We start from the raw sequence: 26,654 nt of genomic DNA on the forward strand, positions 1-26,654 counted from the left end.
ATGCACGAGGGCATCTGGCCAGCGTGGCAAAAAGAAGCTGAAATCCAGCCTTTGTCCCACTATTCAAGTTATCCAAGCAGGTCCAGGATGGCATCTGCCCAAAGGGGACACAAAGGTGCTGTATGGGCTAGTGGTGGCCCTTTGTGAGCATAATTTGTGGTGACTGCATAATGCTCTACAGTAAGGATGAACCATCCCTCCACGTGTTGATATTTACATTGTTTCATTTTATGCTGCTATAAATAAGATGGTGGAAAATACTGTCCAGTGAATATTTGTGCATATATCTTATGATTTCCTTAGTGTAAGTGACTGGCAGTGAAAATTGTGAGACAGAGGATTAAAATGACATGCATATGTGTCAGCACATGGCAGATACAGTGGCATTTCTTACTACTGAGTTTAGTTCCAGACCCGACACATGCCGTGCTTGGCTGGAGAGTCCAGGACCTACAACTGTAATGTTGGTACTAAGTTTCCAAGCAGGACCTGAGAGGCTGTGTTTAGATATTGGTCTTTCTCCTTCTGGCTAGGCCATACAACTGTAATTACAGGACTAATGATGCTTTAAACCAACAACGTAATGACTGTCATCAGTGACAGCAGGAGCTTCCTGTGGGAGAGCTTGGGCAGGAGGGTCACCAGCAGCTGGCCAGCCCCAGGGGTGCCCCTGGCAAAGCTGGGCACCATCAAGCTGAGGTCAGCTCACTTAAAGGTGACCCTCCAGGTAGGCTGTGCCTTGTTCCCCATTCCAAGATCTGATCTGTGTTCTGTAGCCAAATCCTTCCTTAAGGAGGCACTGAGACAGCAAGGCAGAGGCTCTTTAAACCAGATCTGCTTTCCCTCTCAAATCTCCACACGGCCTTCTGAGGCCCTTGGTCCTACTTCAGAGGTTCTCAAACTCTTTAACACACAGGCAGTTGCTAAGCAAAGGCTATTTTGCTCCAATAATCAATGCAGAGCTTTGCTCTGAATTTGTCTCCCATCGATGTGCCATATTCACTGCTTCCCAGGCAGATGGGCCTCTGCCCTTGAACCGCCCTCCTCTTGCCTCCACATCCAGAGTGTGACAACTTTTCAGGGCATGAAAGGTCTCAAGAGCAATTGCAAAGTAATGTTTGCTTAGCACTGTGGCAACACACAGGGTGGAAACCATGTGGGAGAGACTCACGTGATGGCAGAATCCAAGAAGTCATCTTCCAGCACTGCCAGCTCCCGTATTGTTGGAGTCACTCATCTCACTTGTCCTCAGCTTCCTCTTCCGTAAAATGGGGATAATAATAATACAGGTCTGTCAGGTGGCTAAATAGTAAATGTGATAATGCAAATGGAAACTCCTTTGTCAGCTGTAAAGTGCTATGTGCAAATTAGTTAACTGGATGTAATGTTGAGAGAACGGACCAAGGGATAACAAATACTTAGACTATCAACACTTTTATATAACTCATCAGGTTAGGTCCCTGGTCAGGTCCCTCTCCCATCCTCCTAATCCACTATTCCAGGCCTTCACCCCTGCTCAGCGATCAGGGGAAGCAGAGCCATCTTCCCCTTTACTCTACCCTGGAACTGGAAGCCATCAGGTGTGAAGCACCTCACTCTCTAGTGTTCCGCTCACACACTCATCCACATCTGCACCCATCCTCAAGTCCTTCCATCCAGCTTCCAAGCATGAGCCCTTCCTCATGGCTCAGGACAGCCTCTACATGGGCTGCTGATTCCATCCTCTCTTCTCTTATCCCGTGGAACCTGCGCCACCTTCCTCTTCCCTTTGCTTTTCAACCTTCTCCCATCTACTGCCAAGCTCCCCACAGCCTAGCAATACACTTGGGTTGTATCCTTCCTCTTACATTGCATGGCCCTACTCCCACCTCTTTTTTTCTCTTCTTCAGATTCAGGTTTCTTAAATGAGTTGGCAGTATTCATCGTCCCCATTTCCTTATCTCCAGATTTCTGGTTGACTCGCTGCCGTCTAATCATTCCTCTGAAATAACTTGTAGAAATTACCAAAGACCAATTTCTGTAGACAAATCCAAGACATTTTCAGTCTTCATCCTACAGGACTTCTCTGATGCACTCACTGTGGTTAAACAGCCCTGGGTCTCTATGACATTTCTCTTTCTGATTTTCCTTAAACTTTTCTAACCTTTCTTCTCCTATCCTAAACTTTGCAAGTGTTCTCCGGTTTCTGACCTTGACTCATCAAGCTCCTCTCTGCACGTACTCTCCATGAGGCATCTTATCATCTCTCAGGGTTTATTTATCATTTGATTGCTGGTGGCTCACAGATCTATATAGAACTTGGAACTCTCACTTGAGCTTTCTTCTAGGAATGTCCAGCTGTACCACTGATGCTTCAAATTGAACATGTCCTCATATCGCTCAAACTTGCTCTTTCTCTTGTTTTTGTGATATCTATTAATTTTTCTCAGTTTATCTAATTTAATTTGTTCCATTAGGCAAACTAGAAATTTTAGAGGAACTCTTACCCTCTCATACAGTCACCAGTTTATCCCAATTTTATTTTCCATGTTGTTCTTGAATTTGACTCCTCTATTTCACCCATTCCACCCTGTGAGCCCTCACTTGTGCTGTCATGATAGTGTCCTAAGGGAGCTCCCTACTTTTAGTCTTGTCTTCATTAAATCCATCCTTCAAATTGCTACCAGAGCCAGTTAGCAAAAATGCTAATGGGACCACATCAGGCTTCTAGTTAAAACCTCTCATTCGAGATTCAGCTAAAGCAGCATCTCAACCAGGGAGCCTTCACTGGACACCATGGTCTCCTCTTCTTTGTGCTGACTGTGACCTTTGTCACCATGTCCCAAACATAGCTCTGTCTCAACATTGGCCATGTCAACACATAATTATATGCTCTTCCACTGGACGCCACAAAAGCAGATATGGGGCTCGTCTTTGTACTGCAGGGCCTGGAAAATGGTAGGTGGACAATGACTGTTGGTTGAACTTAACAACAGAGGGAAAATTTGAGGGTAGACATGGAATATCTGAGCAAGGGTGTAAACAACACTGGGCTGCAGCTATTGTCGATAGGGTATTTATTTGAAGAGTAAATATGATATATAACTGAAATCATATAGCATTTTCTATAACTTAATTCAGAAGAGACCATCTAGGTCAAATTTTTCAACTGATCTTACCCATGACTTACACCCAAATAGTCTCTGGGTGACCCTTTTATGAAGTTTCATTTTACTGTCTCATCTTATCTCTATAATATCTCTTTGGACTAGACAGAGGACGTACTATTACCTTCATTTTATAGATGATAAATCAAATTGGAAATATTAAGTGATTTGCCCATGGAATGTGGCTGGTAAGGGCCGGGAACCAAGCTGTCTGGACTTTGATTCCACGTGAAACACTCTGATTTAGCAGCGCTCAGAACAGCATGAAAGTTTGAATATCTTTTCATATATCTTGCCGGAGTGTCCCTGCCTGAAACTCCCCCCACTTAACCCCCGGGATGATCCATACCAGGCCTGTTCTTCGGTGAGGTAGCACATTCGTTGTTTGACAGGGGCTGCTTTGTGTCCAAGTTCCCCCACGAGTTCTCTTCTCCTGCCGCACATCTCCAAAGCATCATATTAGAAAAAAGACTGGGCTTTTGCCTTAGATGTAAAATTAGATGTAAAATTAGTCAAGTTTGTCAGCATTTTATGTCACTTGCACTGCTCATAATGATTTTTACTTGTAAATGTGTATAAACGTGTAACAGCAATATTAAGGAAAATTTTGTAAACAAAAAAAAGAAGAAGAAAGAAAGAAATCACCCTATTCCCACTACTCCAAAACAGTAACTGGGGTTTTAAAAATTATATTGTTTCCATAGTTTTGAGTCTTTGCTGGTAAATACTTTTTTTATTTTATTGAAGTATTAGCACACATAGAATAAAAGTGTTCCAGTCATAAATATACAAATTTAAGAATTTTAGTGGCGTGAACATGTGACCCCTACCCAGATTAAAAAAGACAACATTCACGGCTCCCCAGAAGCACCCCCCACTCCATGCCCGATTCTAGTCTCTAGCACCCCCAAAGTAGCCAGTTTCCTGGCAGCTAATATCATACATCAGTTTTCCACTTTTTACTTTTATGTGCGTGAAATAACATATCATATGCTCTTCTTTCTGGCTTATTTCATTCCAAACTGTGTGAAATTTATCCGTGTCTTTTCATGAAGTAGTAGTTCATTCACTTTCATAGCAGTTGACCAACATTTTCATAGAGTTCTCAGACTTTTTGGTCTCAAGACCTGTTTACCCTCTTAAAAATTATTGAGACTTCAAAGAGCTGTTGTTTATATCGATTGTATCTATTGATATTTATCATGTTAGAAATTAAAACAGAATTTTAAAAATAAGACATTTATTAATTCATTTTAAGATAGCTGTAATAAATCCATTATATATAAGCATAAATAGCATTTTTGATAAATAACTAGATTTTTCAAAACAAAAAATTTTGAAAAGAGTAGTGCTGTTTTATATTTTTGCAAACTCTTTAATATCTATCTGGCTTAGAAGACAGCTGGATTCTCATATCTGCTTCTTTATTCAATCAGTTGTAATACCTTTTTATTTATCTTTTGGTTGAAATACATGAAGAAAATCTGGTCTTTCACAGATATGTAGTTAGAAAAGAAAGGAGTATTTTAATAGAATTTTCAGAAAATTATAGACATTCTTCTTTGATACTACACCAAAATTCAACAAGTAGTAGTTTCTGAAAGGTTACTTGAAACTTTTATCAGTGAAATTTTTGTACTCTGTTACAGTAAAATGTATTGATTATCTTGTACTTTGAATGGATATTGTAACCCATACATGATTTGTAACATGCATTGGAGCATGCAAGTAACATACAACGAGAATATTGGTTCCCTGAGTTACGAGATCTCCCAAATGTTGACATGTTTCATTATGCAATATGGAAAGATCATATTCATATACCACCAATTTTATCAGAAAAATATTTATCTACTGAGAAACTGTCAGGCTCACAGAGGCAGGTACAAGCTTTTCAACATTCTGATATTCGAAATTTGAAAGCCCAAATTTCATCATAGGCAGAAAATACTGTCAGTGGTTTTATTTGATATGACAGGTTCACTTTGTTCATTTTCAAGAAAAGATCTGCCAGATATCCAAGTCTTCATAACTAGTTTTGTCTGTCAGTCTTCCTTTCAAATTAAAGTGATCAAAAGCAACTAGTTCAGCTCACAACTCTGACAATCATATGAGTGCTTTTCCTTGAAATGACCATCATGGTTTTTGGTGTTCAGAAGTGCTTTACGCAGATTTCCCATTTATCACACAGACTATTAAAAACGACTGTATTCAAAGACTGAGATTTCATTAAATTAATCATTTGTGCTGTTTCATCAGTGACATTCGTTTTTTTTGTTTTATCAAAGTTTTACTTCTATGTAGCAGGACCCTTTTACTTTTCCATTTTATTTATTTTTTAAATAAATTTATTTATTTTATTTATTTATTTTTGGCTGCGTTGCATCTTCATTGCTGCACGCAGCCTTTCTCTAGTTGCAGTGACCGGGGGCTACTCTTCATTGTGGTGTACGGGCTTCTCATTGCGGTGGCCTCTCCTGTTGAGCCCGGGCTGTAGGTGCACAGGCTTCAGTAGTTGCAGCACGCGGGTTCAGTAGTTGTTGCTCGCGGGCTCTAGAGCACAGGCTCACCGGTTGTGGCACATGGGCTTACTTGCTCCACGGCATGTGGGATCTCCCCATACCAGGGATCGAACCCATGTTCCTTGCATTGGCAGGTGGATTCTCAACCACTGCACCACCAGGGGAGCCTCATCAATGACATTCTTAAGTGAAGATTTTTTTTCTCCTATGAGTTCCTAGTGGTGAGGACTACATATAATGATTATTTTGGAAATTGTAGATTCACATGCAATGGCAAGAAATAATACAGAGAGACCCCATGTACCCTTTATCCAGTTTCCCACAATGGTATCATCCTGCAAAACTGTAATACAGTATCACAACAAGGAACATTTCCATCACTACAAGAAGTTCTCATATTGCCCTCTTGGGATTGTCTTTTCTTACTCAGCATAATTCTGTTCAGATTCATCCAGGTTGTTGCATGTATCAACAGTTCATTCTTTTTTTTTGTGTGTGTGTTACGCGGGCCTCTCACCGCTGTGGCCTCTCCCATTGTGGAGCACAGGCTCCGGACGCGCAGGCTCAGCGGCCACGGCTCACAGGCCCAGCTGCTCCGCGGCACGTGGGATCTTCCCGGACCGGGGCACGAACCCGCGTCCCCTGCATTGGCAGGCAGACTCCCAACCTCTGCACCACCAGGGAAGCCCAGTTCATTCTTTTTTATTGCTGAGCGGTACTCCATGGTATGGATGTTTCATAGTTTCTTTAATCATTCACCTATTGAAGGTCATCTGGGTTGTTTCCAGTTTTTGTCTATTATGAATAAAGCTTCTGTAAACATTCACATACAGGTTGTTGTGTGAGTATAAGTTTTCATTTCACTGTGATAAATCCCCAGGGGTTACAACTGCTGGATACTGTGGTAGTTGCCTAGATATAAAAAAAAATCTACTGACCTATTTTCTGGAGTGGCTGTACCATACATTCCACCAGCAATGTATAAGTGATCAAGTTGCTCTGTATCATCACCAGCATTTGGTGTTGTCACCTCTTAATTTTAACCATTCAGATAGGTGTGTAGTGATTTCTCTTTGTGGTTTTTATTTTCATTTTCTTAATGGTTAATGATGTAGAACATAGTGCTCATGTGCTTCATTGTGATATGCATGTCCTCTTTATGTCTATTCATGTCTTTTGTGCATATTCTAATGGGATTTTTTTTTTTTTTTGCTGTTGAGTTTTAAGAGCTCTTCATACCAGTCCTTTGATTGATGTGACTTGCAAATACTTTCTCCTAGATTGTAGCTTATTATTACATCATTTTTTAATTTTTTTTTTTTTTTGTGGTACGCGGGCCTCTCACTGTTGTGGCCTCTCCCGTTGCGGAGCGCAGGCTCTGGACGCACAGGCTCAGCGGCCATGGCTCACGGACCCAGCCGCTCCACAGCATGTGGGATCCTCCCGGACCGGGTCACGAACCCACGTCCCCTGCATCGGCAGGCAGACTCCCAACCACTGCGCCACCAGGGAAGCCCTATTGCATCATTTTTATGTGGGTTTTTGTGGAACAAAAGTTTTTAATGCTGATGAGATCCAATTCATTTTTTTTCTTTTATGCTTTTGGTGTAAAATCTAAGAACTTCAGCGATTTGTTGAATGAGAGCAGTAAAAGCAGACATCTTTGCTTTGTTTACAGTCTTAGAGAGAAAGCATTTATTGTTTCACATTAAATATAATGTTAGCTGTGGGGTTTTGTAGATGATCTTTATTATGTTAAGGTAGTTCCCCTCTATTCCTGGTTTTCTGAGAGTTTTATTATGAATGAGTGTGGAATTTTGTCAGATGCTATTCTGCATCAATTGATATAATCATGTCATTTTCTTCTTTAACCTACTAATATGGTAGATTATCTTGATTGCTTTTTGGGTATTTACGAGCTTTGTGTTCCTGGAATAAACCCACTTGGTCATTGTGTGTAATTCTTTTTATGCATTGCTAGGTTCTATTTGCTAATATTTTGTTAAGAATTTTTGTATCTCTATTACAACAGCCAGGACATGGAAGCAACCTAAGTGTCCATTGACAGATGAATGGATAAAGAAGATGTGGCACATATATACAATGGAATATTACTCAGCCATAAAAAGAAATGAAATTGAGTTATTTGTAGTGAGGTGGATGGACCTAGAGAGTGTCATACAGAGTGAAGTAAGTCAGAAAGAGAAAAACAAATACCGTATACTAATACATATTTATAGAATCTTAAAAAAAAAAAGCAAAACACATACTCATTCTGAAGAACCTAGGGGCAAGACAGGAGTAAAGACGCAGACATAGAGAATGGACTTGAGGACACCGGGAGAGAGAAGGGTAAGCTGGGACGAAGTGAGAGAGTGGCATGAACATATATACACTACCAAATGTAAAGTAGATAGCTAGTGGGAAGCAGCCACATAGCATAGGGAGATCAGCTTGGTGCTTTGTGACCACCTAGAGGGGTGGGATAGGGAGGGTGGGAGGGAGACCCAAGAGGGAGATATGGGGATATATGTATATGTATAGCTGATTCACTTTGTTATACAGCAGAAACTAACACAACATTGTAAAGCAATTATACTCCAATTAAGATGTTAAGAAAAAAAAAGAATTTTTGCATCTCTATTCATGAAAGATAGGTTTATTTCCCTGTACTCTGTTTGTCTGGTTGTGGTGTAAAAGTATAAGGGTATTGCTAGCTTCATAAAACAAATTGGGAAGTGTACCAATTTTTTCTATTTTCTGGAAGATATTTTGTAAAATTTATGTTAATTCTTGCTTAAATATTTTGTAAAATCCTCAAGCAAAATCATATGGACCTGGAAATTTATTTGGGGGGAGTATTTAAATTATGAATTCAGTTTCCTTAACTGTTATAGTCTATTCCAATGATATATTTTATATTGGTTGAGATACAGTAATTTATGTTTTTGGAAAGGATTTGTCCATTTAATCTGAGTTGTCACATTTATGTGTATGTAGTTATTTGTAATATTCCCTTGCTATCTTTTTGATGTCTGCAGGGTCTGTAGGGATAGCCTCTCTTTCATTCTTTATATTGGCAATATGTGTCTTCTTTTTATCTTTGTCAGTATTTCTACAGGTTTGTAAGTTTTATCGATCTTTTCAAAGAACCAGTTTTGTTTCAATGATTTTCCCCATGTTTTTCTGTTTTTAATTGCATTGATTTCTGCTCTTACCTTTATTATTTCCTTCCTTCTGCTTGCTTTGGGTTATTTTTCTCTTTTATTCTAGTTCCTTGAGTGGGATCTTAGATTGACTTAAAAATTGTACTCTTTTTTTTTTTTTTTCAGATAGGCTCTATGATGCAAAACATTTTAAAATTACATCATTTAAAAATATTTTAATTTAAAATCTTTTCATCTATATTAGGGTAAAATTGTATATATTTAAGATGCACAACTTGATGTTTTGATGCACACAGACGTTGTGAAATCATCACCACAGTCAAGGTAATTCACACAGTTACCTTCTGTTTTCTGATGAGGCCACTTAAGCTCTAACTTCTTAACAAATTTCGAATACATAGTACAATATTGTTAACTAGAGTCACAGTGCTGTACGTCAGGTTTTCAGAACTCACTATTTTGCGTGACTGAAGCTCTGTATCCTGTAATCAACATATCCCCATTTCTGCCTCTCCCCAGCTCCTGGAAGCCACCATTCTACTCTCTACTTCTATGAATTTGACTATTTTAGAGTCCATATATAAGTGAGATGCAATGTTCTGGCTTATTTCACTTAGCATAGTGTCTTTCAGGTTCATCTGTGTTGTTGCAAACAGCACAATTTCCTTCTTTTTAAAGGCTGAATTTTATACATACATAAAACATATATATAATGAACTTTGTGATGATTTTTCTTCTTTTGTTCTGTTAATGTGATGTATCACCTTGATTGATTTGCATACATTGAACTATCCTTGCATCCCACGGATAAATCCTACTTGATCACGGTATATGATTCTTGTAATGTGCTGTTGAATTCTGTTTGCCAGTATTTTATGGAGGATTTTGGCATCTGTGTTCATCAGGGATATTGCTCTTAAATTTCTTTTATTGTGGTGTCTTTGCCTAACTTTGGTATTAGAGTGATGCTGGCCTCATATGATGAGTTGGGAAGTATTCCCTCTTCTTCTATTTTTTGGAAATGTAAGAAGGTTTGGTATTAATTCTTCTTTGAATATTTGATAGAATTCTCCTGTGAAGCCATCTGGTCCTGGGCTTTTCTTTTTTGAGAAGTATTGGATCACTAATTTAATCTCCCTATTTGTTATTGATCTGTTCAGATTTTCTAAAATTTAACTCTTTTCTAATGCATGCATTCGGTGACATATATTTCTCTCTCAGTATTGTTTTAGCTATGAGACAAATTTTGAAACATACTGTACTATGTATTTTTTAAAATTTCCCTTGAGACTTACTTTTTGATCCATGGATTATTTAGAAGTATATTGTTTAGTTCCCAAGCGTTTGGAGATTTCCTGTTATTGATTTCAGTTTGATTCTTTTATGGGTCAGAGAACATATTTTGCAGGTTTTAATTTTTTAAAAATTTGTTGAGATTTATTTTATGGTCCAACATGTAGTTTGTCTTGGTATATGTTTTGTGGGGGCTTGAAAAATGTGTATTTTACTATTGTTGGGTGCACTGTTCCATAAATGTGAGTTACTTGAACATTTTTTAGAATTCCACTTTAATTTATCTATTATATTCTAGCTTTTCTAGTTTTTCCTGGGAGGAAGATTTATCTGCTACAAGCTAGTTCGTCGTAGCTGGAAGTGGAAGTAACCCATAAGCATGTATGCGAGTGTGTATGTGAATGTAACAGCATAGGTGGTACATGTATTCATGAGGTTGTGATTGATTTGACCAACAAATCCTGTAACTCTTACTGCCCCCGACAACTGGTCAGAGTAGAGAAGTTCTCACCTAAAATCACAGCTGTTATTAGTTGTGACTTGTTTTGTCTCTTCTCCAGGACTTCATGTCATGTATCGAGAACTACAGACGAAAAGGACAGGAGCTATATGCATCTCTATACAAAGATCATGTACAGGTAAGAAACAAGGCCATTCCCTTCTCTGCACAGTAGACCAGAACCTACCTTGAACCTGAAATAAAGAATCATAAGAGCGTTTGGTTTAAATTCTAAATTGGCTAAGCCAATAATTGGTCATCAGTGAGTCAGTCCTACCTTCATGACCTGTGCCATGGGATTTGGACCCACACTGTCAGCAGCTGAGGAGATAGGCAGTGTTTCCATCCACTTATCTACTCATTCATCCAGTGGGCACCTCAGATCCTGTGCTAGGAGCTAGGGGCACGATTGTAAACACAGCAGACGTGGGCCTCACTCTCGGGTAGCTTACTCTAAAGGAGAGTTAAATAAGTGCACAGATAAATAGATCATTATAACTTGGAAAGAGCAATAGACAGGGAAAATACAAGTATAATGGGAGATTATAACAAGGGGAAGACTTTAATTTGGGCAGATCAGAGGCCCTCTCCAAGGAATTGATCTTTAAGTTGAAATCTGAAGAAGGAGGAATATGGGCTAAAGTATTTTAAGGAAGTGGTTTTGACTAAGGGGAGGGAATGTGTGAAGCTCCTGAGTCGGGAAAGCACTGGATGTCATCAGTTAACTGGAAGAAGAGGAAGTGACTGGGATGATCTGAGCTGGGAAGGGACAAGGGTGAATGAAGATGAGGCAGGGCCAGAGCAAGCAGAGTGGCTTGCTGCCACCGTAGGGGTTTGGCTTGTTCTCCCAAGGACAGTGGGTTGCCACTGATGAGGGTAGATTTAGATGTTGAAAACCTCTCTCTAGGAGTGATTTCTGTACAGTCTAGGTAAAGAGCACTGGCTGTCATGCCAGGGACATCTCTATTTGAATCTCAGGTCTGCCCCTTCCTAGGACTGAGCCTAGTCTGAGCCTCAGGGTCCCCATCTTTAAGACAGGATAATACTGCCTACCCGTAAAGATTAAAGAGTGAGTATGGAACACCTAGACAGTGGCTGGCAGGGAATAGATGTCCCATATGTGGTTAATGAATGGCTAAGAAGTTCATTTTTAGGTGGTATTATTGATGTTAACAAAAATTTTCTAAAATGATTGCTAGTAATAGAACACAACAATAGAATTAAAACTTCACAAATTATATTTTTACTTTACAGTTTCTCTGTGCCAAAGCCTTGCTAGGTGTAGGAAAGGCAGAGATGATAATGGTACTCCTCTGGTTGAAGGTTCTTAACACTCCGTAGAGGGACCAAGAGTAAAGAAATTAAAGCAGGGTGATAAGGCCAATACTAGGATGTTGTACTACAAAGAGAGGAGCAGTGGGGTATAAGGAACCATTGGGTGTGCCTGGGGTAAGGCGAGGTGTGAAGGAATGGTGAAACAGTAGTCCCCAAGTTCAAGGGAAACAGAATAGGCTCTGATCAGCTTAAGCCAAGTAACCTGATCCAGTTCCCTCCATATGTGCTTGTTTGGGAGCCCACAACGTGCCCCCACGAATAGGGATTTGTGAGATGCCCAGCGTGCACCCCAGAAACATACAGACTAGCGACACAGCCTCCCAGGCTGTGCTACATAAGGAGGTGGGCAGTTTATCAGACATGCCGGGGGGGAGAGGCAGTTTGGGGATAGGTGTCCTGCTGGCTTACATTTGCGTGTTATCTGCGCCCCTTGGACAGGACCTCGCGTGTGAGTGCCTTACTACTTGAATTCACCAACTTCATTCAGGACTAGCAATATGGCTAATAAATTCAGCTGCCATTGGGGGAAAAGTAAGATGAATCATTTAGGATTGCATCCTTTATTTAGGGATATCCCCATCACGCTTGTTCCATTTCAAGACAGAGGGTGTTGTTTATCTAAACTATCAAATCAGCATCTAGTCAAGAGTTTGACCATTTCTCTTCTTATGGTTGGAAAAGCCTGGAAGATTTGGTCATGGCTAGGAGAAATGTGCTCTGTGGTAACTGGTGGATTTCTGCTGAAATTTGAAAAACTGAAGGTTAATGGGGAAGGACAGAAGAACCTCGGCAGAGGCTCTGAGCCCATAAGGCAAGGGTCCAGCCTTCTGGAACATCAGTCTGGCTTATTTTCAGCAGCGGGCCTGACTGGGGCTCAGAGAGTACTTGAGAAAGTGGGACAGAGTTTTACTGTTGATTGAAGTATTTTTGAGAAAATCAGCATTTTGAGGCTAATCCATGAGGATACTTTCCAAGTGTTTAAATATTTTAGACAGATCGTTTCGATGTTTAAAAGAATGCAGGTGTTATCACCGTCTGCCAGAGACAATGGGGTCTGGAGTGTTCACCCCGCTTTCTTTTAAGGGGTGTAGTAGGCTTTCCCGACGAAGGCCCCACTCCGCTTCCAGAGAAGTGAAGTCCAAGTTCTGGAAAGAAATCAGCCTTGTGAAATATGCCATGTTCTTCAAGGACAGCTTCTCCTAATTACACTCCGCGAGGTCCTTCCAAGAGGGTGGAGATAATGAGGTTCAAGGGCCCCCGCCCACACGGCTCTCAGTAACAGGTTGCGTAAGACTTTTCCAACTGGGCATTTTACTTAACCTGAGAGGTCACTGGCGATGCAGGTGCTCACAGCATGACAAGATAGCGTCACCCAGTGCCCTGGAAGCTAACCCAGGCATCATCAGTATGCCTCATCGTCCCATCACCAGCAAATCGTGCAGTTCTGATATTTAATCTCCCCAATTTCCCATCACTCCAGAAGTGCCGACGAAAACAGGTGCCTCTGCTCTGGCCCTGCCCAGATGCCCCTTTGCCATTTCCAGTTACATTTGTTCTCTTCTCTGTGGTCCGGCTGCTCTGGCTCTGCTCTGTGATATATCCAGGCCACCTGTTCTTATACTGGGTCCTCATCATACCTTACAGACACGCCTCATTTTGTCTGTATTTTTTAAAAAAATTACAGCTTTTACTGTTTAAAGTTCTATGCAAGATGCCTTCCACCCCAGAAATGGCCTTTCTTTTAGTGTGTGAGGGGCATTGCTCTGTCCCCTCTCTTTTGGGCTCTCTGGGGGCCAACAGGCTGTTTCCATTTCTTGCTCAGTCTCTGTATATCCATTACATTTTGGTAACAGCTCTTTCAGATGTAAGTATCGGAAACTCAACTCAAACTGGCTTAGGCAACACACGAAATATTTTGAAAAATCCAGGAGAACATCACAGTTCAAGAAGAGCTGGATCCAAGTATTCAAACTCTGCTTTAAGGAATCTGCCTCCTCTCTCCCTCTCTCTCTTTTCTTTCTCTCTTTTTCATACACACACACAAACACATGTTCACACAAACATTAAACACACAAGTGTATGAGATTACTAATATGTTTTAGGCAACGAGGCACATGGAGGAGAGAGCATTTGAGGCTGGCATGAACTCATGCTCTGCTCCCCAGTCTGTACATCCTGGAACCAGGCAGGGCTCATATAAAGGGTGGGAAATTATGTAACTTGCACAAAGGGACTGTCTCATCGCTGAGAGGCCTGCCTGTAGGCTGGGTATGCCTCAATGCAGATACACCAGGTGCCTTTTCCTGATGCACATAAGGTTGGCCAGCGCAAGGTAAGCAGCCCTGATCGTGTACACATCCGCCTCTCTGCAGTCTGCTCTATACGGGCTCTAGAGACAACCAGTTCCAATCCCAGAGAATGATGCTCAGTAGCCCATCCTACAACCATTCATCACCCACTGAAGCCAGGGCTGGAGTCAGCTGCACCCCAGCACCGGGAACTGAAAGTAGGGACGGTCTGGTTGCCAAGAGGAAAGTCTCAGTGATGCTACCCAAGAGCTTCTATTCAGCCGAGAATCATAGCTGCCTCTAATACACCAGCATCCCTGCCCCTGTGTCTGGTGTGGCATTTGGCCCACTCGAGGTTTGGACTGAATGGGGACCTTACCTTGTGCAGAAGCATGGGCATTACAGGACACCTTGCGGGTGCAGGAGCTCAGGACTTTCGCTTATTCAGTCATCTCATGTCCTTTGTCTTGGGACCACATACAGCCTTCCATCATGGACTAAACAATCATTCATCTCTGAGGGATGAATGAGGGATCTTATCCCTGACACACATCTGTCTAGCTGCAGATATGCAGGCAACACGTTTGCCCTGTGATGAAGACTCAGGCAGCTGTGAACCTCCAGCTTGCATAGGTGGAGCCTTAGGGTGGAAGGGATGCTCTTAAAAGACTAATTTGAAACCCCGGATGAACAACCCAGTAGCTTGGGATTGTCCGTCCTCTGTGAAGCTCAATGTGGAACTACAGATGCAGCAGCAACCTCCCAGGAGCTGAAATATTGTCCCCAAACACGTGTTCATTCCATATAACCAAATCCCTATAAAAGGCTTTGGATAGTCATTATTTTTCTGGAGTTTTTTATTAAATAATTGGCGTACTTGTAAAATGCTATAACTATTTAGGATATGAATTTAAGAACTGTGGAGAAACAAAATTATCTTGTTTTGAAATAGAATTTGCTTTATTCACAATAATAATACTAACTGCTTAAGCTGGGTAAGGCACCGTATTAAACTCTGGAAAATATTGTCTCATTTGATCCTTACATAAACCCATGGTTTTATTACGGTGGTAATATTACTAACTGAATTTGACTGGTGAGGATGTTAAGTCTCCTTCAGATTAAACTGCCAGTGAAGAGCAGAAACATTGTGGCAGCCCAGGTTCATCTGACACCAAAGACCAAGTACTTAGAACTATACCATCTCTCATGTTTTCGTGAGACTTTTCAAGTTCTGAGAACGCTTTTCCCATTCAAAATGGTCTAGATCTAAGTCTGCCAGTCTTTGAAGTAATACTGGCAGAAATCACGACTTAATGAAGTGATACCAGGGCCCTAGGAAAGGAATCAAGCACGCAGGCTGAAGTGAAGGCTCTGGAATTAGACAGGCTGGGTTTCAGTCTTAGCTTGGTCACCTGTTGGTCCTTGGGGAAGTCACTTCTCCTCTCCTAGACTTGGTTCCTTCATGAGGATAATAGAAAGTACTTACAAGTTCCAAGACTCACTTATGGTGTCATTGTGTAGAGGAAATGAGATAGAGCAGGTGAGAGGCTCAGCCTCGTACATGACGATGAGTTTCTTTTCTCTTTATGTTACTTTTGTGAGGTCTGTGCTTCTTGTCCTTAGCACTTTCACCTTTCAGTTTTCTGAAAAATTAAAATGTAGGGCACATACCATCAAATATTTGAATAGTTGGAAAAGTTCACCCTGCAGACAAAGTTGATTCTGCTGTCCAAACTGAATTGAAATGTTTCCTTGATAGATGATGTAGGAAACTTCAATGTGGCACACAAAAGCAATTTAGGGGTGTCGATGTATTTCGTAAAAGGTTTGAGTTATACTCTAGCAGAAGGTATAACAGTCAAGTGCTATGTATGCAAACTATGAGGATTTCATAGATATTAGGAAGGATAATTTTCATTAGCATCAAAGGTTTTAGCTTCTTTGAACATTCTCACCACACTTCCAGTCCAGACACTGGAAGGAGGGCTTTCAGCATCATTTTGAAGGGTAGGGGCTGTGGTGAGGTTCTGTGTCCATTCTACCAAATAGCCGTCCTATTCTCTGATGAATAGCATGGGGACCTTTGGGACCTGCTACTTTCTGCACAGCACCCAGCAGTCACGAGGCTCTGTGGGCCAAAGGGCAGAGGGTTTTTTTTCTCCTCGAAGCTGAATTAAATGGTCTCAAAGCTGAAAAACTGATTTCTTCTCCTGGCCTGGTCCTGGCTCCAGAGAGTACACCCTGAAGGTGCTTGGAGCTGCCTATAGAGGTGATTTTCCTCAGGCAATTATGGGGGGCTTGGTCTGTTCACCCCAGGAGGTTTGGGGCCAGGCTGGTGAGGAGATGTGTCCAGAGGTGACGCTGTACTTCTGCTTCTCAGAGGCGGAGATGTGGCAGAATCAAGGCAGCCAACGCCTGGGCCAGGATCCAGGAGCAGCTTTTTGGGGAGCTGGGCTTGTGGCGTCAGATGGCAGAAGCCACACCCTGCTCCCGGTGGGAACTGGACTGGAGAGAAGGACCAGCTCGCATGAGGAAACGTATCAGACGCTTGTCTCCGCTGGAGGCCCTGAGTCGAGAAAGGCTCAAGGTAAGAATTAGATGCAACAAGACAGGATGCTTCCAGACAGGCAGTGTATAGGGAGGTGTCTCCTTAGCTTTTCCATCTGATGTTGTTTCCACCAGGAGTGCTTTGGCGTGGACAGATAGGAGAGATAATGCGTGCAGTTCACTGTAAGAGTGCTGTAATGCGTTCTTGGTGCTGTTTAACAGAAGGAAAGAATCAGTAACTCCCCAGGTACATAGAAGGGATGCTATAACTACAGCCTGAATGAATGCAAAAAATAAGTGAGTGAGTGGTTCATATATACACCACTGACCCAGTACCACGCTGACATCCATAAAAGTCCATTAGAATGGTCTGGATGCCAGCGTTTGAAAAGAGCCACGTGATGGGCACTGTCTCTTGTACAAGTTATGTGTCATAGAGCAGTCATAGCCAGCCCTTCTATGGGTATTACTGTGCAAGCAAATCCCATATCAAGTCTTACAATGGAAATATCTTGAACTCAGCTATTTCTGCAAGCTTGAGCCAGTGACCCGCTTCGTCCAAATGACACTGAAGCAGCGTTGGATTCCCAGGCAACGGAATCTGGACAGTCCCCAGGTGTTTGCTGTAATGAAGCTTGAACTCTCTGTCAGACTTACATTTTTGCCTTTTAAATGATGAGGAACCGTCCTTGGCTTGGTAGTGGATACAGAAGAATCTGTTAATAGCATTTCATGTCCTCATTGAACAATTCTGCTTTAAGATGTTCTGAAAAGCAGCCTTCCCAGACCCTGGAACGCAAGACATTTCCTTCTGCATTCATCCTGAGTTACAATGTTGGGCTTCTTCTCTAGTCTGTAACCTCAGAATCTTTTACCCACATTAAATCCTTTATAAAACCTAATGAAAAAATTATATTTCATTTATTCAGTAGACGTTTTAGTTTTGAGTGTATTGTCTGTAAACATCTGGTGATATATAGTATTTTTCCCTCAATACATTTCTTAGGAAATGGAGGCAGGAAAAATAAGCCTGCCCATGGTGCTGATGTCAAGGCCGAAGGCTGGCTGTGGAACCTAGACTCTGGTCTCTTGGGCTGTCCAGCCCCAGACCCTGTCCCTGGTCCCCTCTCCAGGGTGGCCCATACCACAGACAGCCAGGATACTCTCTACTCCCATTTGGCATAATCTTTGGTAATTACTGTAAATCCTACTTAATGGAAGATTGTGGGTTTTTTCCCCTTTGACTCAGGAACATTAATACTTGCATTTTATTGTGGTCCTTTAGGATTTGGCATTTTGCTCCCCTTGCCTTTAAGTCTTGAGTGTATGAGTGATTTGAAGGAGCCATATGCATGTGTGTGTATGTGTTTGTGAATCTGTGGAATGGGGGGGTGGGGCCCATAGGTATCCAGGATTTAATTTCTCTTTCCTCTGGTTTTATTTCAGGAGAGTCAGGACAGAAATGGTGATATTTGTCAGTTAAATGCTGAAAACCAAGGTATTCAATTTATCTGTATTTTTATTTAACAGTTAAACCAATTCTTGGTTTTATTTAACATCTCCTTAAAGATATGAAGTTGATATATTGTGGGAAGAAAATGCTGCACGTCTAGAGTAGGGAGTGCAAGGCCTTTCATCACTCTGCTCTCCAGAATGAAGAGGGACCCATTCCAGACCTGAACACTCCACTGGGGGAAGAATTTTGTATTTAGGTTGCAACAGTAATAATTTTTTTCAGGGAAACTATCCTGTCAGTTTGCTATATGAGGGAAACCTCAAAAGTGCCCCCCCAAATACTAATACATGCTCAGTATGTGACCCAAAACACCTAGGAGGAAAATAGGAAAATATTTTAGAGCAAAATTGGATGGGATAGATATTTAATACTTAACACTGAATTCTCTGATTGTGAAGATAACAGATATGATGGTCATTGTTATTTCTCCAATTTAAAAAAGCCCTTTGAATCATTGTTGATGTTTATGCTTACCCTTTGTGTAATACTCATGGAGGAATTTGGTTGAGTTGATATGCTAAAAATCTAGTTTATTTTCGGAGGTCATTTTGGCCCAAACACATCAAATACATACCAAACACACACACAGACACATACACTATATTTCAGATTTTGTGTTTCTACCAAAGACTCTGCCTTTTGTTTCAGACACTCTCTGTCTGTGAGTTTCACTGTATCCTAGGCTGCAGCTTATATCAATCATATCCTTAACCAAGCGACCACTTCCTAGAGCTGATCAGACTTGTCTCATTTAGCGCCTTAGCACCGGATTTTGCGTGGAGCTTGCTGTCTTGTCAGTCTGCAGTAACAAAGCCCAGAAGTGAGGATCTTGAGCTCTGACCCCAGGTTGATTTGGGGAGTCCCACTTGGGACTTGGGATGACAGTGTAACACTCATATTTTGGCTTCTCTTCTTTCCATCCCAAGCCCCATAACCCTAAGATCAGAAGGAGAATCTGCCTGCTCTCCCTCTCAAAATGGGTGGCTGCAGAGGGTACAGTGGCAGAAAGCAGGTGTTTGATTTTATGTGGACTAGGGCCATGGGCTGCAAAGTCACCTCGTCCCCTATATGCAGGGCCTCTGGTCACCTATGATCCCAGGCCTCCTCCATGTTTCCAGCATGGACCCCCAACTCCCAGTAGGGAGCTCAGTCAAAGAAGAAAGGGCTGTGATTCTTCACCATGCCTTCCTGGGTGCCTATATCTACACAGTGTTTTCTCTGCCTGAGGAAAAGCCTCTGATGGATGTTGCTGTGAGCAGCAGGCACTTACATTCATCCAAGTGTGAGGTTCCCAGGTGGGGAGGAGGTCAAAGAGATGAGCATCTTGCCACAAAGAAGATGTCCAGTAGCACCCTGACCTTCCAGCCATGTGCTGCTCCACGCAGGTGGACACCCAGGACAGGGTGGAGGAGAAAAATCTAGAGATCCACACAGGTATGTACTTAGCTGGCACCCAAAGGCACATGCACAGGGGCGCATCCTTTGGAAATAAGTCTAGATGTACACACAAATGATTGCAGCACAGTGGATTTTGGTAGTGTAGAAATAGAAACTAGTTGTATCTCTAAAAAATAAGAGGTGGGGCTTCCCTGGTGGCGCAGTGGATGAGAGTCCGCCTGCCGATGCAGGGGACACGGGTTCGTGCCCCGGTCTGGGAGGATCCCGCGTGCCGCGGAGCGGCTGGGCCCGTGGGCCATGGTCGCTGGGCCTGCGCATCCGGAGCCTGTGCTCCGCGACGGGAGAGGCCACAGCAGTGGGGCCCGCGCACCGCAAAAAAAAAAAAAAAAAAAAGAAGAAGAGGTGAGTTGGGTAATTATGGAAGAGTCACACAATAGATTATTACAGCCCCTTAAGTTGCTTTCTAAGAACTTTTAATGGAATGGGAAGTGCTCATGGTGTAATCTTGAGCAAAACAGTTAGAAAAGAAAAACTGTAAATTCAGTGTAATTCTTACCATGCCAGAAATTACGCCATGTGTGTCCCTATACGTGTATGTACAAAGAGGACGTGGCCAGGGAGGACAAACAGCCTAGAGATAAAAAGATCAGCCTCTGGACTCAGAGGGACTTGGTTCAGATTCGGCCTCTAGCTCTTGGTAGCCGTATGACCTTGAGCAAAATAATTAGCCTTTGTCAGTTTCTTCATTTGCAAAGTGAGGATGGAATGGACTCTACAACCTGGGTAGGACTGGATGAAAAATGTCATTCAAATATCCAGCACAGAGAAGGTGCTCACTAAACAGAGCTGTTGTTATTAGCACTCTCTCTGGGCGCACGGGTGATACTTGTTTTATTTCTCATTTTCAATTTCTCACAATTTCATGGGTTTTCCAAGTTTTTTACATTAAGAAGATAGTATTTCCATAATTAGGGAAAAAAACACCCACCCTTGAAAGAGTGAACAGGGGACCTCCCTGGCGGTCCAGAGGTTAAGACTCTGCACTTGCACTGCAGGGGTCGTGGGTTTGATCCCTGCTCAGGGAACTAAGATCCCGGCATGCCGCCTGGTGTGGCCAAAAAAAAAAAAAGAAAACAAAAAGTGAATAAAGTGAAGTTCAGAAAAAGCAAATCTTGGGTGACCCTCTGGGACCCTCTAGGAAATTGCTTTACTGATTAACGAAGGTGAATTTGAAACATCCCCTGTGGTCACTGGAGAGCTGCAGAGCAGCCAGGCCCGGGTACATCTTCCCGAGTGAATCAACCTGCAGGTGTGTTCACCACATGATAGGGTCAGAGGGGTGTGTCCACTTTCAGAAACAGTGAGGGACACGCTGGGATCCACATCATTCACGGCTGCCCTGAAACCTTGCAGTTCCTCCCAGGGACTCGAGCCCAGGCTGTGCACTGTCCCTCGTGACTCCAGGTGGCTCCTGCACGAACCACATGTCCCTTTTTGCTGCTGCAGATGAAGTGACACCAAAGGAAGCTGAGAGCGAGAGAGATGAGGCAGTAGACTGCACCCGGCTGACCTTCTTCCCCGCCTTACATGAAAGCCTGCACTCTGAAGATTTCTTGGAACTGTGTCGGGAGAGACAAGTCATTTTACAAGAGCTTCTTGATCATGAAAAGGTAACACAGCCCATCATGATTATTCTTTAAAGATTATCAGACATGAGAGAACTAAGCTTTCTGCACTCACATGGGAGGTGATATCTCCATTCACCATAAAAAAATCAATGAGCAAAAGCGACGGCATGCTCCTAAATTTATGGGCCCAGAGCAAGGGTGCAAATGCCCACACATCTTGCATGAAAATGTTTAGAAAATATAAATCAAGCTAATAAAGTGTTAAATGAAATATGTTCTAATGTCCTATATTGACCTTTATAATAACCTGGGGGGCCAGTTTCAAATTTAGAATTCTTGACCTTCTGGTAGTTCAGCACCTTGGCCCCCTGCTCACAGCCTGACCACTTGAGGGATCCATCCCATGCCTGAGTGAGGGGCCCTGGTGGATGTGTTTGGACACCTGACCCATATGTCCCAGATGTCCCCACACTCCTCACCTTGAAACCAGCTCCCCTTGGCCACCACTCAGGCCTAGAGGAAGCACACTTGTGGCACCTTCAGCCCTCAGAAGGGTGGACCTGGAGATACAGTATGCACAGCCAGGAGGCAGGCTGGACCAGTTAGCAGGGAAATCCATTGTTGCGGATGCCTGGAGCTGGATTGTGGGAGCCCAGGCTCTTGGCGTGCATGCATGTCCCCTGGGTATGACTGGAAGAGGGTCAGAGGGTCCCCCTGAAGTACAGGAACAGGGAAGGGCCCTCTTACACAAGTCTAAGAAAGTATGGAAGATGAAGCACATGTCTTAAAGTAAAACGGACCTGAGCTAAAACCCCCAACTTGGCCACATATTAAATGGCCTGCTACCTAACCTTCGTGAGCCTCAGTTAGTTATTCTCATCTTTAATATGGAGTGCACGGCAACCATTTCACAAAATTCTCATAAGGCTTAAATGGGATAATGGAAGCAAAGTGACTAGCATAGCGCCCAGCACACATGAGGTGGCTCATTAAAGACTAATTCTCTTCCCTTTCCAAAGGTTGAGTGGTTTAAGGGCTGGGTAGACTTCCATCTGTCTCTTCCATCAACTTCTGTATGGGATGTAAGTGAAGAAGATGCCCCAGCAAAACAGAGGAGCAGGCAGGGCGGGGCTGGCAAGACATGCAGGGGCTACCCAGAGATGAATGCATGAGAGCTGAGGGCTAGTCTGGCTGCAGGGTGGAGGAGAGTGGAGCTGAACTACGGGCCACTGAGTAAGCAGCCTGGGTATCCAGGAGCAAGTGACAAGCTCCGAGAGCTTGTGATGGGTGTGAGCAACGTGCAGAAACCGAAGCATGTCCTTTCCAGGGGAAGATTCTTTGCAGAGACTCCTGGAAGGTGTCAAACTGGGATTTACTCCTTCCAGGGGTTGGGTAAAAGGGCTGGCTTGAAGTGCATTGGCCAAATGGGTGACTAGAATTTCTGCCGAGTGTTTAGCTGCTTTCAGATTTGGTTAGCAGTTCAATCAAAACAATTCTGGAACAACAAGGTCCTTGTACATGCTGAACCCACAGCTTTCAGCCAGAGAGCACATTTGCAAGTCCCCATCACACCTCACCACCATGCCTTTGCTCATGCTGGTTTGTCTGTCTGTGGTGCTCTGCACGCTAGACTCCTAGCAGCTGACTCTCCAAAGCCCATCATGACTGGTCCCCAATCTGAAACCTGGAGAGCTGGTCTCTCCCTCATCCCTGTCTCTACTGCCCACTGCATCGCCACCTGCCCTTGCTCCTGACATACAGGCTAACCTTCACCACTTCTCCTTCTGCCTCTCTCACTCTGCTGATGCTCCTTCATGGAGGGACCCCCAGGCGCCTAACCTCAGGCATGCCTGGAGAAGCCTTTCAGTAAACACCGATGAATGAAGATTTATTATATTCACGTTCATTTTATTTTGATTATGGAAGTAGTGTAGTCTAATGTGTGAAAGTTTAAAAAATGGATATAAAACATGACATATGTAACATAAGCATATGTATTTATGTATGTGTGTATACACAGCCACAGCGTCCAGCTGCCAAGTACTAACAGCTGATAACAGCCTGAACATATCATATATGTTCATATAGGTAAATGGATATTTAGTAAATGCCTAGTCCATTGAAAACAGCTAAGAGATCAATGCTTTCTTACTCTTAAAACGTTTCTTTGCCTTATGCCCTTAAAGGATCATGTAAAGCAGTGATTCTCAGCAGGGGGCAGCTTTACCCTGCGCGCCCCCCCCCCCCCCCGGGACATTTGCCAATGCCTGGAGACATTTTTAGTTGTCATGACTTGATGGGGAGGGGTTGCTACTGGCAACTAGTGGGCAGAGGCCAGGGATGCTACTTCACACCCTACAATGCTCAGAAGAGCAGAAAATAATTGTTCAGTCCCAAACGCCTATAGTGTCAAGGTGAGAAATCCTGATATGATGGATGCATATTAAACAGATTAAAGCCAAATCCCAGCCATCCCTTCCTACTTTCCTGATAGGGTAAAGAAATACTGGGTTATATATTGTCTCCATATTGGCTCTTTTCATCCTTTTGATAAGAAGAGAGCAATGGCAATGCTTTGGTTTTATTTGGTGTATTAATTTTATACTGCTGCCATAACAAATTACCAAAACCTTGGTGACTTAAAGCAGCACGCATTTATTATCTCAAAAGTCTGAGCACAACATGGCTCAGCTGGTTCTCTGCTTAGAGTCTCACAGGGCTGAAACCGAGGTGTTGGCAGGGCTGCATTTCTTTCTAGAGGCTCTAGGGATGAAGCCATTTCCAAGCTCATTCAGGTGTTGGCAGAATTCAGTTCCACGCTTCCGTAGGACTGAGTTCCCGGTTCTTGGCTGGCTGTCAGCCAGAGGTCGTTCTCTGCTTCTAGAGGCCACCCACATGCCTTGCCTGTGGCTCTCTTCCTGCATCTTCAAGGCCAGCTGCAGTAGCCTTCTCACACTACAGATCTCTCTGAGCTGCTTCTGCCTCATCCCTCCCCCTCATCTCCCCTCTGCCTCCCTCTTCCATTGAATCTCTCCCACCAACTCTTCTGCTGCTAAGGTCTCATGGGAACTGGACCCACCAGATAACCCAGGATAATCTCCCTATTTTAAGGTCCACTGATTTGCAACCTTAATTTCATCTGGAATGAAAAATAATTTCAAGCCCTTCAAGCAGCACCTAGGTTAGTATATGATGGGATAACCAGGGATGAGGCTCTTGGGGGACATCTTTGTACCCAAATACTGCCTGCCACATCTGGTATCACTGAGGGTCCACATGTCACCTAATCCGTGCCCCGCCTTCCAAGAAGGGCTTCTGCAGATGGCCTGACTCCCATGTGTTTGCCAAGACCAGCCAGGTGGCTCCAGTCCTCGCTGGGCTGGGCTGAGGGCAAGGTCTGGAGTTTACAGTCACAGCCAGAGCTAGTCCCAGCATGGCCTGTGCAGCAGGTTCTTGCCTTTGGTACTTGTCCTGGTCTCTGAGAGTCTTATTTTTGCTAACTGTCCCACCCAGCAACACTTCACTCCGGGGTCTTGTTGGGGGAGCCAGAGCCTGAAGCCCACAGGTGACTGACTTTCCCAGCCTCTGAGAGGCAGGTCAGGAGCAGAGAGCGGCTGTTCTCTCGTTTTCCCCTGCCTTGCACTTAAACTTCAGTCCTTCTGGATCTCCATGTCACACAGCAGGAAGCTGTCAGAATGCCACATGTGGCTCACTGTGGTGGCAGGGACTCCAGGCTGTGCAGACAGGAGCATGTGAAACGCAGCAGGGTCTGAGACAGGATCTTAGTGCTTGGTGTCCCCTTACCTGCCGGGAGGGGCCACACGAGGTTGGGGGGAGGGGCACAAAGGGACTGGGCAGGGCAAGGCCAGGCGATTCTTGACATTATCAAGACATTGGTTCTTTGCATGAGTTGTTTTGATCCATTTCGTTGGGTTGTGCTTGTTGCCTCTGACTTCACGGTAAACTGTGGGAGAGATTCTTTTCCAATTCAGCCTGAGTTCCTACAAGGTCACTGGAACAAGACACACCTGCTCCCTGAAGAAGCAGGTCTAGGAGACTGGCCAGGGTCACATGGGGACAGGCTCACAGGAGGCTAGGTGGACAGAGGCTCTAGCTTGGTCCCAATCCCACCTACACTGCGTGTCTTTGCCCCAAATCGGCACAGAGGAGCTCTCGGTGGCTTGTATCTGCTCTTATCACTGTGATTGTGGCTCTTTTAATGGTACCTTAGCATTTGTTCTCTCCAAGAAGGAGGGAGGAGTGGGGTATGAACCCTGGTACCTAAGCCATAGCCCTGAGGAAGTGGGAAAGGGTCTGTCAGTGCAAATGAGGAAACGCTCCTGTTTAAACCCAGCCCCAGCCGGCTTCCAGGGCTTCCAGGATGCACCTGGGAGCCTGTGAAGCCAGGAACTGTGGAGGTTGGGCAAGTGTTGAGCTTGGACAAAATGGGAGAATCCAGGTCTGAGTGGGTCTGTTTCCTGCTGAGATGGTGGAGGATGTGACAGAGGGTCAGAGTAGAGCCCACGAGAAACCTGACCAGCTGGGATGGGGCCCATCTAGGGTTCTATGTCCACTACAAAATACAGCATTTTGTGGGAAAGAGGGAAGTTGCTGGGTTTGGGGCCTTGACTGATGTGTGGTGAGTCCCCTGAATTTAAAGCCTGAGGCAGAGAGGAGCATAGGGAAGCAGGCCTGGGAACTCAGGGACATCCACGGGCTGGAAGAGTGGGCTGAGTCGGGTCTGGGCTGCAGAGCTCATTGTGGAGCGGGCCCTGTGACCTGGCCCCCTCCACTGCCCACACCTCTACTAGCCAGATCATTGCAGCCTCATGCCCACCCACTCACCACTCCCCTGCGACCAGAGGCCCCCTCCTGGGTGAGCCTGTGCTGATGTGTCCGTCCCCAGAGCACTCATAGCGACGGGCCGCCCACAGCCCTCTGCTCACTCTGCTGCTAGCATCTTCCTCGTCACACGGCTCTGTAATTATTCTTGAGTCTTCCTGTGATGCCTTTAAAGGCAGGGACAGGCTGGAATTTATTCTTGTCTCTCCCTTCCCTGACTCGTAGTATCTGTGCTCTGGAAAGATCTGCTGAACTGGAGAACACAGCTTTATCAACGGACCGTCCATGGGGAGCCCGCCGCTCCAGTGTGCCTTGCCGCAATGTAGGGGCTCCAGGCGTGGGCAGCCTGCCCACCGCAGTGACATGGGTCTGCTCTCGAGAACCTCGGGAACTGGCCTGAGGGGTGGCATGCCTTGGGCATACCTTGTTCATTGGGGGAGCCCCTCTGGGAGCAGGTAAGGCGTGGCAGA

The 26,654-nt window shown here is 43.9% G+C and overlaps 1 protein-coding gene across 5 annotated transcripts in view; it reads left to right on the forward strand.

Moving 5' to 3' along the window:
* The window catches only part of WDFY4 (WDFY family member 4), a 278,500-nt gene that overhangs the window by 161,927 nt on the left and 89,919 nt on the right, over positions 1–26,654 (forward strand). For all 5 annotated transcript variants that reach the window (XM_089897807.1, XM_089897809.1, XM_089897805.1 and 2 more), the window contains exons 40-43: positions 10,689–10,766; positions 16,634–16,840; positions 18,247–18,298; positions 21,221–21,384. In XM_089897807.1, coding sequence (XP_089753933.1) covers positions 10,689–10,766; positions 16,634–16,840; positions 18,247–18,298; positions 21,221–21,384 — 501 coding nt within the window. The remainder of the gene's footprint in view (positions 1–10,688; positions 10,767–16,633; positions 16,841–18,246; positions 18,299–21,220; positions 21,385–26,654) is intronic.

This window comes from Delphinapterus leucas, chromosome 16, assembly GCF_059928025.1.
Source record: "Delphinapterus leucas isolate spDelLeu-1000000601 "Yukka" chromosome 16, BTC_Dleu_Yukka2, whole genome shotgun sequence".
NCBI classification, from domain to species: Eukaryota; Metazoa; Chordata; class Mammalia; order Artiodactyla; family Monodontidae; genus Delphinapterus; species Delphinapterus leucas.